Source organism: Podarcis raffonei, chromosome 4 (assembly GCF_027172205.1).
Source record: "Podarcis raffonei isolate rPodRaf1 chromosome 4, rPodRaf1.pri, whole genome shotgun sequence".
Lineage (NCBI taxonomy): Eukaryota > Metazoa > Chordata > Lepidosauria > Squamata > Lacertidae > Podarcis > Podarcis raffonei.
The window spans coordinates 95,248,586-95,267,711 of record NC_070605.1 but is presented as its reverse complement, the minus strand read 5'-3'; the positions used below and the strand labels follow the sequence as shown (position 1 = coordinate 95,267,711).

Genomic DNA, 19,126 nt, shown 5'->3' with positions numbered 1-19,126 from the left:
ATTATTGTCTGTATGCATTCATACATACAAAGATAGCCAATCTAAGTGGTACCTAAGCACTAGAAGGATGGGATAGCTAACAACAATTAAAATAAAGAAAGAAATGCAATCGTATGCCAAATACACATTACCATAAAAAACAGAGAGGTGCAGCAGATAAAATGGAGATTTTGAACAAAACAATCATCTGTCTGATAAAACAAAACTCTGCCTGAAGCAAAAGAGCTGAGCCAAAATATCTCAGAAGACTTTTTCCTAATAACAATTCTGATTTCCCCCCTCAAAATAGACCACTTCCCCGCCTCCAAGAATTCCGCATCACTCTTACCTCCAGAAGTGACTCAACAGGTGGGGCAGAGCTGCTATGTTAGTTTTCCAGAAGACGGATCGCTGTTGGTTATTGAGAGGCAGAGAGATGAGATGGTGGCAAAGTCAGTGCGGTGCAAATGCCCTGGTGGCGCTAATCTGGCACTCATGCCATGCATCTGCACCGCCCTGACCTCTCTGCTGTCTCTCCCTCATGATGAGCAACACCGCCCCTCCTACTGGGAAACTACTATTGTGGTTCGAGGACCCGACCCCCGCGATGTGGAAAGAATACACAAGGACACGTTATATAAGGTTAATGGGCAATGAAAGGCCACAACTTTATTGATTACAGCAGTGAAAAGGTATTGGCTTAGGCATTGGATCTCTCAAGCAAGTGGGTTTATTCACCAGTAGGTGGAGCCTGTTGATGCTAATCCAACTATAGGCTCTCCCCTGATGTCACCGAGGGTCGTGCCATGGCCTCCGGCCAAGCAGGCATCGGACAGAATACACGACCGCCAGATTCCTTTAACGGAATACCCAAAAATTGAAGGCATAGGTGATGGCCACACCTAGCTCTTCGACACACCACAACACATTATTCCAATGCCTAACCTACCCACCAATACCACAAAAGTTGTGACGATTGCTACGAGGTAGGCGATAAAACCAAAAAGCCTAATGTCAAATGGAAAAACTCCTACCAGGCCCCCTAGACAACCAGGGCGACCAACCTAAGGTCCATAGAATGGCCAATGACCTAAGACCTAACTCAAAGGGAGTGGAGGGTGGGTGACTCGAGGCGAGACGACGAAGAATGAGGCCGGGGAGAGGCTGGCGCCGCAGCAAACGGCTGCTGAACACGCCCCCTCTCAGGCACCTGGTTGGATGCCTGCTGAGGGGCGTGGGCGCCAGCCAGGTGAGATGGAGGCAGGGGGCTAACGCCCCCTGTTAGGGGCGGTGCTCGGTTCCCGCCCACAACCACTCCCCTCTCTTGCAGGGAGGAGAGTCTTTGTAGCTACAAGCACAGCAACATTAACCAATGAGGTGCTGGGACAGCGGTGTTGAAGTAAGAGTAGCAAAAACGCAGCAAAGAAGCTCAAATCGTATTTATGACTGGCACTCTTCTTTGGAAATTAAACCAATGTCCAGACATGAACATTCGAAAACTTTGCTTGCAGAAACTTATAGATGAATTAAAATATTTACAATCGCTTATCATGGCCCTACAGTCTCTTCTTCTAACTTCCAAACAACTGTATTTTCCTCTCCTTCCAGAGCTCAGCATTCAGCTTTCTGTATCTCAGTTAGGCCATGCTTTGCAGCTCCTATAAGGGATTTCCACTTTCCCCTTCTCCCTCAGCTTTGCTGTCTTTCTTTCAAGCAAAGAAGAAGCATTCCAACACTCTATTCAACTTAGCAAGTGTTCACAGTGGATTCTAAAATACAGTAAACTTGCTTCACATAAAATGGAGTCTCTTCTTCACTAGATACCTCCAATGTGACCGTGAGCCAATCACATGAGAACTACTAGAGAACGCTCCAGAATTCAGTTCTCAACTACTCAGATTTAAATGCATAGTAATGCATACCAGCATTTGCAATTTCAGTGGATGAAATGACTATACTTAACAAGCGGCACTCACTTGATCTCCGGTGGGTTTCATTGCTGCTGTTTTCTGGGAGATAGAGCAGGAAGCAGCGGTGAGGTTGGTGCAGTACAAACACACCGACAGAGCCAATCTGGTGCTCCCGTTGGTGTGTTTACACCACACCAACCTCCTCTCTATCTCTCAGTAAGCAGCAGCAATGCAACCAACCACAAGTCAGGTGAGTGCCGGCACCCCATCACACCAAACAGAAGGATAATGATTATGCTTGCTGTGAGTTGCACTCAAAACTAAAATTGCACTCAGACACTGTCCTCTCCTTCTCCTTCTCTGTGTTCAAGAGACTCACTGTGACAAATGCAATTGGAAGAAACTGTCCTACACGGCACCTGCCCATACAGCACCTGCAAATGAGTTTCTCGTTCCCTCTTTTTTGGCAATGCTTTATAGAAATAGCCATCTCAGTTTCTCTGATCACAAATAGGGTGGGGGACATTTATCGAAGACATTTGTGCATAGAAGAAGAAGAAGAGTTTGGATTTGATATCCCACTTTATCACTACCCGAAGGAGTCTCAAAGCGGCTAACATTCTCCTTTCCCTTCCTCCCCCACAACAAACACTCTGTGAGGTGAGTGGGGCTGAGAGACTTCAAAGAAGTGTGACTAGCCCAAGGTCACCCAGTAGCTGCATGTGGAGGAGCGGAGACGCAAACCTGGTTCACCAGATTACGAGTCTACCGCTCTTAACCACTACACCACACTGGCTGTATGGCGAAACACCAGGAAAGAGTCAGCCAACAGAGGCTCATGGGTACAAAGAAATTCATAATTTAGTTTTCCCCAAGTCACAGTAATACTATGCATACAACACACTAAGATTATTTAAGGCTACCCGCTCCGATAAAACCAATGGGAATTCTGCCATTGGTGATAGGATTGCATGCACACATGGCTCCACAGGTAATTCAGATAGCCCTGAGTGTGTTTTTTAAAAGCCAACCTCGTGATTTTAAAAAAAGTAATCATCAAGCAGGAAAACATAATATTTGGGATGTGGATTATATGCAGTAAGCTGTGATTGTCAAACCACCTCTGATATGTGCAAATTTGGTATAATGCAAAACGTAGTATAATTTCAATAAACTGCTCTTACTTAAAAAGACTCTTGCAAGCTTCAGCATTCAAACTGAAACATCACCAGGAAAATGAATGGACTACTTGGCAATATCCCTTGGAAAATAGCTGGGTGGAAAAAGTGGTAATGGTACTTCATCAAAAGACTCTATGTTACGAATAAAGGTATTTGCAAACTGTTTAGAAACTAGTGAAAATTTCAGGTCACCTGAAAGGCATCAGAATTGCAGCCAGCCAATTTTGGGTGCATTTGTTTACATAGCAAAATCACACACATGGCATTTTCACCTCCAAGTAAAATATTACACTACCTGAATTAAATGCTAATGGGCTGGAAAGCTATCTACTCCCAATGGAGTTTTAAAAAAAATAGTTCTAAAAGCTCCTTACATATATAGTTTCCATTGGGCAAAAACGGTTGTTTTGCTCCAGCTATTATAACTGGACCCCAAAGTGTTGTTTTACATATGCATGATGAAGTAAATCACCTTGCAGTAGTATAAATGATACATTCATCTTCTATAGCATCTGCTTCTGAAGCAAGAATCCAACTGCCTCCAAAACGTCAAAGAATATCTACCTCCTTTTCTTCCTGCCTTTCCAGCACAATCCTTTGCATGTCTACTCAGAAATAAGTACTGTTGAGTTCAATTGGGCTCACTCCCAGCTGAATAAGCATAAGACAGGACTGCAGCCGTAATGTTCTTATTAGATTGAAAGAATGCATGCACTGACTTATTTTACTAGTCATTTTAGAGGACACGGCAGAACATTTGCTCCAAAGGGGTCTGTTTCCTCAGTTCTGGGGGTATTAGGGCTGGTATATTGCTTTCAGCATTCTCTAATGATGGGTTATGGTTCCATTACATATAGCTGCACATTTAAACAGAAAATGGTTTTACAGACTGCAACCCTGGCAATTCTCTTGGCTCTGAATGGCCAAATACCCCATGTCTCCAAAGAAGCGAGAATGTTATACAAAATCCAGCCTTTCATTACCAGGGTGGAAAATATCTCCCCTTCCATATTACTGTAGAGTAGGTTAAAATTTGGTCAGCTGACATTTCCAGGTAAATGGCTTGGGCCAAACATGCCTCGTGGGGAGCTTACTCTCAATATGGCTATTTTGCCTGCACACACATCAAGCCAGTCAAATCTTTCCAGAATGTTGAAGGACTATTCAAAATCACAGTAAGCGAAGCTCGGCGAGAATCTATGCCACAGATCTGCTCCATCTGAATCTGGAGATGCAGCTAAGGTGCTAGATAGAAGTTTGAATGCATTGATGGACTGGGTGTGGGCCAACAAAGTGAATCTTGAAAAGACAGAGATGTTTAGAGTTCCAAGTTCCTGAGTTCAGGAGGTATGAAGACAGACTGTTTTGGGCAGGATTGCACTTCCCTAGAAGGAGCAAACTTGTAGCCTGGGGGTACACCTAGATTCAACATTGACCCTTGAGGCCCAAGTGGTCTCAGGGTCCAGGAGTGACAATTTTCAGCTCCAGTTGGTTTGCCAGCTGCAGCCCCTGTTGGGCAGAGATGACTAGGGCACAGTGCTCCAAGCTCAGATTGGATTACTGCAATGTATTCTACATGGGGCTGCCCTTGAAGACACCAAAGGCTGACATTTGAGTGCTTCAGGCTGCAATTTTTACTGGGAGTAGGGATAGAAGAGAAGTTTGATTCAGTTACCTAATTCACAGTTTCTGAAACAATACAAGAACCAAAACTCAGCCGCCCTATGAAATTTGTGCTTCTCCGAATTTTGCAATGCAGTTCTCCAGCCAAGTAATGTGCACAAATGCACTTACCAGGAAAAAGTGTGCATAAAAGTGCATATATTAGTGAACATATATTAGTGCAGGAAATCCACAACAGTAGCCTCCCCAATAGGTGAACAACATCCATTTTATCCTCAAAGGGTCTGCAAATATTTATGTATTGTATATATCACATATCCAATCTTCTCACTGTCACTGAAACTTCCTACTTGTCATAGGCAAGGCCAGGATGCCGATACCCATTTTCAGCCATTAATACTCAGCAAAGTAGCAAACTAAAAAACAAAGAAAAAGTCAACGCTAAGCCACTTTAGTTTGTAGATGTTGCTTCAAGCACTATCCTTGAAATGCAAGGCAATTTAGGGATAATTCATAATTGCAAAATGTCAGCATTTTGATTTGTAAGCAAATGAAAAAAGAAGTGTTTCCAAAACATAATCATCCATTTTAAAATAAATTACTTGAAACTCTTGGGAATGAGACTGATGAGCTAGAGCATTCACATCTTTTCCCACTGTTGATACCCCTCCCGCTTTCCTACAAGACTGCTTCAAGGAAGGATAAAACAAATGAGAAAAATAATTGTAACAAAAAATAATTAACCAATGAATCAAAATGTAGCTACAGCCTCCCGCTACATATGAACACTTATGCTATTGAAAGCAAATTTTCTATTGACAGTTACACAATGGACTCATTATCAGAACCAAATATTGGCACCTCTGTGAATTAACCACATCTATATAGGAGACGTAGGTGACATCTTGAAGTGGGGTAAGATCTCAGATGCTTCCTGACATGGCAATGAGAAAACAAAATATAGTTCAGCTATTACCTGACATTACTGGCATAGCCTACCTCTCTTTGTGGTGGTGCAAATTCTGCCCACTACTCTTGGGATGAGATAATGTGGCTGCCACCAACAAAAATCTGATGGTGGAAAAGAAGAAATGTTTCTCCTCTCCCTTCTGAAGTTGCCTCCAGATTGTAGAGATGGAGTAGAATGTTCAACATCCCCTCAGGGGCTGATGGGAGTTGTAGTCCAACTGGAGGGGATGGTTGGATCAGGAGGAAGGGTGGGAGGAGCTGGAAGAGTTTAATGATTCTGGGGGTGTGTGTGTTTCCAGTGGGTTCTGATGGGTCTCTTCCGCTCTCTGCGGGGGACACAGAATTGACCGAGGAGGAGGCTATAAGTGCAGAGTCAAATTCTGGACAGAGACCAAGTGTGGTGATCTCATACAAAAGTGGCAGGGACCAGAAATTGACCAATTAGCTTCCTCCTGAAGTCTGACATGGAGCTACGAAGAACCCACCAGCACATTCAGAATAACTGTAAAATGGATTGTTTTGGGTTCTTCATTTCAGGCAATTTCTCTGTAGAAACTAGGAGATCTGGGCGGGGGGGGGATTGGATCATGTACAAAACTTGAGTAACAAGTGCACATTTCTTGTTCGATAAAAATCATCTGAAAAGGCCCCAGATTTACCTCACTGTGACTGACAATGCAACATGGCAAATGTGACATTTGAAATCATCTTGGGAGAGCCCTTCAGAGCCAAAATGACTGACATGCTTTGAAAGACATCTCTCATGCCCTGAAATTCTTTTAGGGGAAATGATTTTATAATTGTTTCTTGGAGGCCATGTCTATGTTTATTGTTGCTCTTTCTTTCACAAACACTCAGCACACTGCAGAGTTAGGTTGTCAACTTATAAACACTAACCTGGAAGTAAGCTCCATTGAACTCAATGAGGCTTACTTCTCAGTAGCCATACACAGAATTGTGCTGTTAAACTGGTTTAATAGCTATTATCTCTCACCAGAGAACTGTGGCAATTGTAGAGGAACAGGTGAGGTGGCTGGAAGTTTCTAACAAAGAATGTCAGTACCTTTCCCTGTGAGGGACACAAGATCTCTAGTATGCTAGAGGTGCTGGGAATTGTAGCTCTGTGAGGATTAAGGTACAGCTCCCAAGATTCATTGGGGTGCATATGCTCTGAATGCATTTTAACCGCATGGTGTGTACTCAGCCTTAGTGTTTCTTATAAAACCAAAATATCTGCCTCTTAGTAGAATGTAGCACAGCAGAGCATCTAAGAAAGCTGGAATTCAGAGGCAATTTAATGTAATAGATCCAATGGTATTATTAGGAAATTAGACAACATGGAGTTGGATCCAGACATTCACAGAAGGGAATCTAACTAACATTCTTATTAGAAGAAATGGGGAGGATGATTTTCATCGATTTTCCCCTTCCCCAGCGTGAACTCTTCCAGAGGTCCCCTAACCACCAGAAGTAGCTTTTCAACAAGGCACAGGAAGCTACAAAGAGAAGGAAGAACAAGGAAAAAATGGTTTCCTCCAATGAAGCTTTGTGTGAATAGGACTCCTCTCACTTCAGTTCCAGAATTCAAGAATAAATGAAAACACATTGTTGCTAAAACACTCTTTATCCCAGTGGTAAGGTACATATTTGCTTGAGTTGCAGGTTTTAAAGTCTACCACTAAAGGGCAAAGAAGGAAAAATAAACTCCTGTCCTTCAAGAGACAGAGAAGCAGGAACCTCCCATATCATCAGATTCTTCCAAAGCAGCTCAGAGTGATTCTGAATCTCTTGGGAAACATGTTAGGAGGGAAAGACCTTCAGGATTGCAAATGGCTGACCACCCACTTCTTGTGACATGGACCAATCAACATATTGGAGATAAGAGAGGGAGAACTTGTGAAAAGCATATTAGCAAGGCTTATTTTGAGATGAGGCATCCATTCTCAAGCTCAGAAAGGTCATTTTGAATCCAGCTCTCTAAGCGTTGAGCCTGGAAGGATAGGATTTCTTGCTTTTAAGTCCCTGGGGTTGTTTTGGTGACAAAGTGATACGCTAAATTTGAAGGAAGGGAGGCTAGTGTTGCTGAAGCTGAAAATGCATTCTGAGCAGGATAAAATTGCAGCAGTAATGTCAAACATTCTCAAACTACAATTCTTGGGATTCTTTGTAGCCTGCAAACAATGGTTGGCAGTCATGGCAGTTAAGAGTGGCCTAAGGCAGATACAAATTATCCAGAAGGTTTATATACACATCTGCTTGTATCCAGTTAAGTCATACTTAGAGTAAACCCCCTGAAATCCATAGGCTTGGCAAATGATTTCGATAACAGGTCAATTTGCCACAATCACCTTATACAGAAGTTCACGTGTTCCTGGCTTGGTAGATCATATGATGGGGTTTAAAACATGGTGCCTTGCAGGTAGAATTGTAGAATTGTCATCTGGTCCAGGAATCTCAATTAGATCATACATGACAAATGGCCATCCAACCTCTGCTTAAAAACACCCCAGGAAGGAGAGTCCACCACCTTGTAACTTGAATCCATTGGTTTGGGTCCAATCCTCCAGAGCAGACGAAAACAAGCTTGCTCCATCTTTTGCATGACAGCCCTTTAGATATTTGAAGATGGCAATCATATCTCCTCAGTGTCTCCTCTTTACCAGGTTAAACATCACCCAGCTTCTTCAACCATTCCTCATAAGGCTTGGCTTCCAGACCCTTGATCATCTTGGTTGGCCTCCTCTGCACACATTCCAGTTTGTCAATATCCTTCTTCAGTTGTGGTGCCCAGAACTGGACACAGTATTTCAGGTGCGGTCTCTGACCAAGGCAGCATAGCGCAGGGCTATTACTTCACTTGACCTGGACACTATATTTCTGTTGATGAAAGTCCCATCAGCCCAAACCTCCTGATCATCAGTGGTCAGGGATGATGGAAATTGTAGTCCTACAACATCAGGAGGGCACCATAAATTGTCTACCCACTGCCATATGAGGACAGAAAATCTATATGAAAGGAGAAGTGGGAAAGCTTGCAAGGCTGTGTGGCAGCAGCTTTTCCAATAATTGGAAGTAAAGCTATCTGAAAAAATCCCTCCCCCACTTATTTTCAACTTAGGTTTTGGTACATACAAAGAAAAAGTAGAATGAAGGGGGGGAAGTAAAACATTCAGTCACATTTACCTAAGCAAAGACTACTAATGCACAACGTTATATATTATTTTCTTCATGCATGGTTCTCGACACAAGCTCCAGAGGTAAAATCGCTCATGCAGCCTATCCAATCTTTCATAGCTCAGTGGTGCTGCATATTTCTGCTTTTTCATTTTAATTTGGCTAGTAAAAGTTATGTAGTGTTTTGTATGAAGGGAATTGCATATGGTGTTTGTTATTAGAAGAGGCTTGACAGCTGTCTGACAGAAGTAGCCTGCTTGCAGTTCAGTCCTCAAGGTGAGTTATGATTTTTTCTCTCTCTTTTGAAAACCTGCCGAATGTATGATTATACAGAATTCCTTTTCCCAATAGGAAAAAAACACACCACGTTGCCTTACTACAAAGTTATCTTTGTTAATACTCAATGAGATATTTTGCACCGGACAAAATATTATTTTTATTATACCATCAGTTTACACCGGGGTAGTCAACCTTTTTATACCTACCGCCCACTAATGCATCTTTCTTGATGGTAAAAATTTCCTTACCACCCACCAGTGCTCAATGGAAGGAGGATTCAGCTTGTGCCGTAGAACCACCTAGTGCCCACCTAGAATCCTGAAACGTCCACTAGTGGGCAGTAGGGACCAGGTTGACAACCCCTGGCTTACATGGAGCCTTAAGGAATAATTGGGAATGCCCATAAAGGAGTGGAGTTGCATTTGGTTCCTTGGTACCCCAGCATTAAAATTCAGATACACTTTGTTCAACCAGCAAATCTGTTTCATCCATTCCATTTGCTCTACAGAAGCAGGCACCATTGTACGAAAACCCCTCCCAAATATACTGCCAATTAATTAATTAAATTTATATCTGTGATCTATTTCATTGGGTGTGTACCTGGGAACTCACTGCTCATCATGGCTAATCCCAAAATGTACACACCTGGCAAACAAGACTCTTGCATAAACCTCAAGCCTGACAGTTCCAGCATCAGTAAAATGGTTGTGTAAAAATGTAGCACACTCTTCAAGAGTTTTAAATGGAATGGTTGGGGGAAAGAAGGCGGAAAAAGGAACAGCTTGAACCCCCCCCCCCACCACCACATTTGCAACATAGGAAACAAAGGTTTATCATGAAACTATTTGCACTGCTAAAATGAAATGATAAGGAAGACATTATTTTAGGAGGTTGTATGTGGAGAAGGATGTTTAACGATAGCAGTAAATAACAAAGTTATGCATTATACATTATTATAGTATTTTACAGTATCTAGCGATATTATATTGTGTGTTATATATTAGTACTAGAAAGTATTCTTACATTCATTTTTTTAAAAGAAAAAATATACGGTAGAAGCACCACTGCCTTACCTATAGTGTACAAACTCATTTATTCATCTAACCATCAGCTCCAGTCATTCGGGTTTTTTTAAAAATAAATTACAAAACCACATGTAAAAATGGCATCAATGCATGTGTACACACTCATTTGCTGACTCTCTTTAGTACTAGATTAGATTCGGTTCCACATTATGCGGGAGGGTGGAGCCTTTACACATACAACACCTTTTCATTCTATAGTTCTATAGAATGCCCCCAAGGATGCCATAACAACAATGTGTCTATGGTCACAACCCTGTTCTTCCCCTCCATGTGATTGTAACTGAGTGGGCTGGACACTTTTATAGTCTTTTGTCTAGTGTGGTGAAAACTTCATATTGACCCTGCTTATTATCGATGAAATAATTTGTCATTGGATGAAAGAGAAGTGTGCTGATTTCCCTCTGGTTATTGAATCTCATGCAATTCACTTTACATAATGATATGTGTCCAGGAAGGGTGTATCTTGGGATAACTAAGAATGTAAACACATCTTGACTCATCACGGTCATTTCTACCTCAACTACCTTTTAAAAGTATATTCTATATATGTTCCTCAATGTGCCTTCTCTCTGTTCCATTTTTCATCCAGCCCCCTGTAGTTTCTACACACTCTACAAACCCAACATAACAATACAAGTCCACTTGGGTGTGTTTTCTGCCGGAATTAAGATGTGAAGAGCTCTTCTACATTTTTGCTTGTCCTTCACAGCAGAGTTCTGCCTCGTTGCTCATTGTGCGTTTGTTTTCTTCCAAGGTATTCAGTGAAAGGGAATTATTTCAAAAGGAGGCAGAAAGATGAAATAGGCACTTCAAGAAAATTAATTGCTTTTTTTTGTGACAAGGGGAAGAAAATCACTCGACACCCAATGGGCTTTTTTTGGAATGGGAAGACATCAGATATTTGCTTTGTTTCACTAATACGGTGCTTTTTATATTTTATTTTAAGAAACCCAAAACTTATCACCCTGTAGTGGCACTCAGTCAGGCGAAGACGACTTTCAGATCAACTTCTTTTTGTTCCTTTTTCCTCATTATCTTTATTATGGTTACATTTTGTTGTTTAGAAGCTGTGCATCTCCTCTACCCACCAATGATTTCTGGATGGTAGGCAAAACAAAAATCTTCCGGGAAGGCACAGAGCTACCTAAATTGACTTACAGCAGAATGGCCACCTATCTGAAATGAAGTTTCCCATTTTCTTATTTATGTATCAGCATGATGCCTTATTATTATTCTGAGCATGGAAGGAGAGAATTTGGCATATTTTTAACTCGAGTTATGGGGCTGATAGTTTTGCCTGTCACATCGATGGTCCTCAGAGCATTTCATTCCCCCAATCATACTTGACTCAGGGAAAAAACGAACCAAGGATTATGTTGCCTTCATATTTGCAGAGCAGCTTGAAGCAGGATAGCTTTAACACAAAGCATACTCTCTCACACAATTTCTCTCTCCTGCTAGGCTTGTTACCACAAACCCAACCCAAACATTTGCAGTATGCCCCTCTCTCTCTCTCTCTCTCTCTCTCTCTCTCTCTCTCTCTCACACACACACACACACACACACCTACGAATTTAGCTTAGGAATTTCAACATCACATGACAGTGTGACACTGAGAGAGATTTAATGAAAACAGCTCCAAGGCGGAACAATGATCGTCCCCTATAAACCGCAGAAACTTTGATCGGAGAGTGTGAGTGACAACCAAACGAAGGCATGCAGTCACTATGTCCCGTTTTCAATTTAGCAAATGCTGAACTTTTCTGAACTTCTCACGGAGTTATATAGATTAATGGCTTCCTCCCGCCGCCTCCTCCCCTCCCTTCCCCTCCAACTGTTCTTACCTACAAAGAGATTCCATTCGGTATCCAAATCAGCTTGGTTTGCAAGGCAGCCCTTCATTACATTGAGGCAATAGTTGTTGCAAGGTTTCACAGTGGGAAGTCCCCGGCAGTAAGGGCAGTACAGCATCTTCATTAGGGCTCGGATGCATCCCGGGGTAGGGCTGACCTGCAGAGTTTAAGGGAAGGAAAAAGAAAACAAAGGAAGTCAATTTCCTGTGTCTATCCAGAGACCTGATAGGTGAAAAAATGCAGCCCTCGGGCAACAAAACCACAACTGGCACTGCATGACAATTGTTTAGCACTTAATAATAACTTCTGGTGGAACCATTACTTATCTTCCAATTATTTAAGCTAGTATAGATATCAATGATTCAAAGGACACACACACACACCAGTTGACACCTGTGATATTTAGACAGGGAGTTTTTCAAAAGATTTCCTTGAATAAAGAAGCAGCAGGTTGGCAGGAATGGACAGTTAGCGATGGATAGAACAGCCTCTTTTTTATGTATTCACTCCACACCATTTCACATTAAGCTATGATTTTTTTTAAATACCTCATCCCAAAGTTTGCATTTAAAAAACATTTTAAAAAATACCTTCTCTGAAAACACACACACACATTTTGATTTTGTTCTTTTAGTTGAGAACTATGTCAGATCACTCAAGAGGCATAACAATATATGATGATAATGATAATGATGATGATGAATTTCAATTTATATACTGTCCTTTATTAAAAGATCCCCGGGCAGTATACAATATTAAAAACACATTATAGAACATCAATAATAAAAACATAATAAAAAGCCTACTGACAGACAGCCTAATAAAATATAATAACAGTCCTCTTCCCCAGACTTTTACAGGCCAAATATTGTTTTATAGCCATAGGCATTTTTGCCTGGCACTAAAGACATGTAGTGATGGCGCCAGGCGAGTCTCTCTGGGGAGAGCATTCCACAATCAGAAAAGGCCCTTTCTCTTGTTGCCACCCTACAAAGCTTTCTGGGATTGGGAACATATAGAAAGGTCTCAGATGACAAGTGCAGGCTCTGGGTCAGTTCATATGTAGATGGATAACAACATTCCGATCCTCACATTCAGCTTGCAGTAGCGGATCATGCCAATTTATACAAAGAATGAATTCCTTGGGAAATCTTGTGGACAATTTCCCCATCTTTGGTCATCAACCTTAGCTGGTTTTGCCACCCTGTAACAAGGTTTCCTCCTCCTCAGTGGTAAGTGGTTCTGTGACTTTTCTTTTTTTTAAAAAGGGCAACTCAAAAATTACCACCCAAAACTTATAAGCCCACATAGAAGGCAAATATCAACAGATGTACTTTAAACAAAAAATTTTTTTCCTTCCAGTAGCACCTTAAAGACCAACTAAGTTAGTAGAGAAAGTGTTGCATAGTTTTCTTGCATATTCAGTGGGATATGTGGATTGTAGAGGGTTCTTAATTCTAAGACCCTTGGGTATAATGTCCAGGTTCTTGCATTTAGTAAGAAAGAAGATATCAGTCTGTACCTGTGCAAGTTTCTTGGTGAGGTTGATGGACTTTCATTTCATGCGGCTCAATGTGGTGCCTTCCATAGCTCCAGTTACAGATAGGTAGCCGTGTTGGTCTGCCATAGTGAAAACAAAAAATTTTTTTCCTTCCAGTAGCACCTTAAAGACCAACTAAGGTCTTTAAGGTGCTACTGGAAGGAAAAAATTTTTTTGTTTTGACTATGGCAGACCAACACGGCTACCTATCTGTAAGATGTACTTTAGTCCATCATTGCATCTCCCTGCCAGGAAAAGCTGTTCTGAGTTTCTGATTGCTATAGCCTTTAGCAATAAAAGTGGTAGCATCCTGTCAACACCCTATTTGTTGTTGTTATTGTTATTCCAACTTGCACTTTGCCTTTTTCATATAAATATGCCCAAAGTGGCTCACAATAAAGCGTAAATCAATACATAATTACAACAACAAAGGCTGCTTTGACTCTCCTCCATGACGGGAGAAGGAGCTGGCCACTGAAGCTATGCCATGCTCGGCTCTGCACTTTGCCTCTGTGCTTTGAGGATATTGTGACCCCCAACCCCAACTCCTAAAATATGGGGGGGCTACAGTGCTCAGTCCCCAGGAGCTGGAACCCCTGTTGGTCAAGAAATGAAGAGTTTGTGCCACCTCACTACAATGAGAAAGGCCTTCCCTCTGAATTTCAGGCAGCAACTGTGGCTCCAGATTCCTCCTTCAACCCTTTGGTTAAAAAGCTCTGAATGGAAGCAGCAGTCTCCATTTCCAAGGTCTTATTAAATTATTCAGGGCTAAACACAGTGACAGAAGCGACTATGTGCTGAGTTAAGCATGTGCTGTTAGCTTTCAAGTGAGCAGCACAGCTCTTTCGGCTAAATTAAAAGTCCCCTGTTCCCCTATCTGGCCTTTGGATAAAACATGGCTAAAGGAGTGCTATGAACCAGCCCTATGTTGGCTTTTAAGGGGGGGGGCATAGGAACATGAGAATGTAAAGCAAACCTCTTGGATCAGGCCAATGACCCATCTAGTCTAGCATCCTCTGTGGCCAACCAGATATCCTGTGGGGCCTGCAAGCTGAATTGAGTGCAAGAGCACTTTGCCCACCTGCAATTCCCATCAGCTAGTATTCAGAGGCATATTGCCTCTGACTTTGGAGGTGCCAAGCATTGTGGCTAGTAGCTGCTGATAGTCTTGTCCTCTATGAATTTGTCTAGTTCCCTGGAAAAGCCATCCAAGTTGGTGGCCATCAGGAGCAAGCTCCAAAGTATAGCCACACACTGCATGGATTACTTTATTTTTTTTTTATATATATAAATTTTTATTGGTTTTTTCCACACATAATACAAGACAATACAACACAATACAAGACATACAAACATATAAACACGTATAATTTCTTAACCTTTCATTTCTTAAGCCTTCTTTCAGCGACTTCCCCATACCTCCCCTTTCTGCATCCCTGTTATCAATCTTTTCAGCATCCCCTAATTTCAATATAATACTTTCTTTAGATCTTATTTCTCATATCCAATTGCTAATCACTGCAATTCTTTTTTGTATTTACCCAAAACATTTTAGCATTCATTAATTTTACAACAGTTCTTGAGATAAATTTTAAACTTCTTCCAATCTTCTTCCACTGTCTCTTTCCCTTGGTCACGGATTCTGCCGGTCATCTCAGCCAGTCCCATATAGTCTATTACCTTAGTCTGCCATTCTTCCAGTGTGGGTAGTTCTTGTGTCTTCCAATACTTCGCTAATAGTACTCTTGCTGCTGTTGTAGCGTACATAAAAAACGTCCTATCTTTCCTTGACACCAATTGGCCCACCATGCCCAGGAGGAAGGCTTCTGGTTTCTTCACAAACGTGCATTTAAGCACCTTTTTCATTTCATTATAAATCATTTCCCAGAATACCTTGATCCTTGGGCACGTCCACCAAAGGTGGTAGAAAGTACCTTCAGTTTCCTTACATTTCCAACATTTATTATCGGGCATGTGATAAATTTTTGCAAGCTTGACTGGGGTCATGTACCACCTATAAATCATTTTCATAATGTTCTCTCTCAAGGCATTACATGCCGTAAACTTTATACCGGTGGTCCATAACTGTTCCCAGTCAGCAAACATAATGTTATGACCAATGTCTTGCGCCCATTTAATCATAGCTGATTTAACCGTCTCATCCTGTGTATTCCATTTCAACAGCAGGTTATACATTCTTGACAAGTTCTTAGTATTGGGTTCCAATAGCTCTGTTTCTAATTTTGACCTCTCCACCTGGAAGCCAATTTTCCTGTCCTGTTTGAAGACTTCATTTATCTGATAATAATGAAGCCAGTCTCTTACTTTTGACTTCAGTTTCTCATAGCTCTGCAATTTCACTTTTCCCTCCTCCTGTTCTATAATTTCCCAGTACTTTGGCCATTTGGATTCCATATTAAGTTTTTTCACTTCCTTAGCCTCCATTGGTGACAGCCACCTGGGGGTTTTGTTTTCCAACAAATCTTTGTATCGAATCCAAACCTTATACAATGCTTTCCTAACAATATGGTTCTTGAAACCTTGATGAATTTTTACCTTGTCGTACCATATATATGCATGCCAGCCAAATCTGTTGTTAAACCCTTCCAAATCCAAAATGTCTGTGTTTTCAAGAAGCAGCCAGCTTTTCAGCCAGCAAAACGCCGCTGATTCATAGTACAACTTTAAGTCCGGCAGGGCAAACCCCCCTCTTTCTTTTGCATCAGTTAGTATCTTAAATTTTATTCTGGGCTTTTTGCCCTGCCAGACAAATCTAGATATGTCTTTTTGCCACTTCTTGAAACAATCCACTTTGTCTAAAATCTGCAATGTTTGAAATAAAAACAACATTCTAGGCAAGACATTCATCTTAATAACAGCAATACGGCCTAACAAGGAAAGTCTCAAATTTGACCATACTTCTAGATCTTTCTTAATTTCTGACCAGCATTTCTCATAGTTATCTTTAAATAAATTCGCATTCTTAGATGTCAAATTAATCCCCAGGTATTTCACCTTCTTTGCTACCATTAACCCCGTTTCACTCTGAAACTTTTCCCTTTCAACCGCTGTTAGATTTTTGTCCAGTACTTTCGTTTTCTGTTTGTTCAACTTAAAACCTGCTACTTGACCAAATGCTTGTATTAGTTCTAAAACTCTTTTCGTGCTAGTGTCTGGCTCTTGTAAAGTTAAAACTAAATCATCTGCAAATGCTCTCAATTTATACTGTTTAGCTCCGACCTGAATCCCTTTAACCAGCTGGTCCTCTCTAATCATGTTTAATAAAACCTCCAGGACAGATATAAAAAGTAGTGGGGATATTGGGCATCCCTGTCGTGTCCCTTTTTCAATAGCAAATTCTTCTGTAACCACATTATTTACAATCAATTTTGCTTTTTGCTCAGAATAAATTGCACTTATACCATTCTCGAAACCTTGGCCTACCCCCATCCCTTGGAGATTCTTTTTCATAAAACTCCAAGAAATATTGTCAAAAGCTTTCTCCGCATCCACAAATATTAATACTGCCTTAGTATTAATATTAACTTCCAGTAACTCCATAATGTCTATTATATTTCTCACATTGTCTGACAAATGTCTTCCTGGAAGAAAGCCCGCTTGGTCTTTATGAATCTCCCCCACCAAAACTCTTTTCAGTCTTTTTGCCAAAATGTCTGCAAAAATTTTGTAATCCACATTGAGTAATGATATAGGGCGGTAGTTCTTGACCTGATTCTTCTCAGTCTCTGTCTTTGGTATAAGTGTAATATAAGCTTCTTTCCACGACTCAGGTGCCTTCTTCCCCTCCAAAATTTCGTTACAGACCTCCTTCAACGGTTGCATAAGCCATTCTTTCAAAACTTTGTAGTATCTGGAGGTCAGTCCATCCGGTCCTGGAGATTTTCCCAATTGCATATTTTGAATGGCTCCCTCAATTTCTTGATCCGTTATCTTCTGATTCAAAATCACTCTACTTTGTTCCGAGATTTTTTGTAATCCATATTTTTTAAGGAATTCTTCAATTTCTTTTTCGTTCACCGGCCCTTGTGCATAAAGTCTCCTGAAATAGCTCTGAAAACAGTTTCTGATCTCATTTGGTTTATAAATGTTCTTTCCCTCAACTTCTAAGTTGGTAACCGTATTCTGTTTTTGTCTCTTCTTCAGTTGCCATGCCAAAAGTTTCCCACATTTATCTGCCGATTCAAATGTCTTTTGTCTCATTTGTTTTATTTTCCATTCTATCTCTTGATTCATCAATTCCATATATTGTCTCTGATGAAACTTGATTTCTCTCAAAATTTCATGAGACTTTGGTTTAGATCTCAATCTTTTTTCTCCTTCTTTTATCTTTTCCATGATCTTATCCTTTCTCTCATTCTGTCTCTTCCTTTTTACGGCATTCTGTTGTATTAAAAATCCTCTCATGACAGCTTTACTTGCGTCCCAAACTACTCTTTTTTCCACTTCTGTTCTCAGATTTATCTCAAAGTAGTCCTTAACCGCCTTCTGGGCCTTTTTATATACCTCTTCATCTCTAAATAGGGAGTCATTCATCCTCCATCTAAAGGAACCAGCTGTTGTTGGGTTCATTTCCATCTTTACAGCATTATGGTCGGAGCAAGTCTTTGGGCAGATTTTCACTTTCTTGACCTTTGCAGCCATCCCACTAGTTACATGGATTACTTTATTTTATGTCAAAACAAAAAAAAATTTCCCTTCCAGTAGCACCTTAAAGACCAACTAAGTTAGTTCTTGGTATGAGCTTTCGTGTGCATGCACACTTCTTCAGATACACTGAAACAGAAGTTGCCAGATCCTTCTATATAGTGAGAAGGTGGGGAGGGGTATTACTCAGAAGGGTGGTGGGAATGGGTGATTGGCAGATAGCTGTGAGGAGCCTGTTGACGACTCTTAACGACTGCAATAGGTCTTACAGGAAAAAGCAAGGGGTGAGAAGGTGAAAAATGGCTTTGTCATGTATAATGAGATAAGAATCCAATGTCTTTGTTCAGACCAGGTCTCTCCATGGTTTTAAGTTTGGTAATGAGTTGCAATTCAGCAGCTTCTCTTTCCAGTCTATTTCTGAAATTCCTTTGTAGTAAAACAGCTACTTTGAGATCTTGTATAGAATGTCCTGGGAGATTGAAGTGTTCTCCTACTGGTTTCTCTGTCTTGCGATTCTTGATGTCCGATTTATGTCCGTTTATTCTTTGGCGTAAGGTTTGGCCTGTTTGTCCAATATAGAGAGCTGAAGGACACTGTTGGCATTTGATGGCATATACAATGTTAGACGATGAGCAATTAAATAGTCCCGAGATGGTATGTGTGATGTTGTTGGGGCCAGTAATGGTGTTGTCCGGGTGTATGTGGCAGCAAAGTTGGCATCTGGGTTTATTGCAGGCTCTGGTGCCAGTGTCCGTGTTACGTCTGGTTGTAGTATTATTGTGGGTTAGGAGTTGTTTAAGATTGGGTGGCTGTCTGTAGGCAATGAAAGGTCTTTTCATTTTATGTGTCCTAAATATTCCAACGTTCC

At 41.1% G+C, this 19,126-nt stretch overlaps 1 protein-coding gene across 2 annotated transcripts in view; it reads right to left on the bottom strand.

Moving 5' to 3' along the window:
• GPC6 (glypican 6) overlaps positions 1–19,126 on the bottom strand; it is a 794,510-nt gene that overhangs the window by 175,134 nt on the left and 600,250 nt on the right. For both annotated transcript variants that reach the window (XM_053384565.1, XM_053384566.1), the window contains exon 4: positions 12,045–12,210. In XM_053384565.1, coding sequence (XP_053240540.1) covers positions 12,045–12,210 — 166 coding nt within the window. The remainder of the gene's footprint in view (positions 1–12,044; positions 12,211–19,126) is intronic.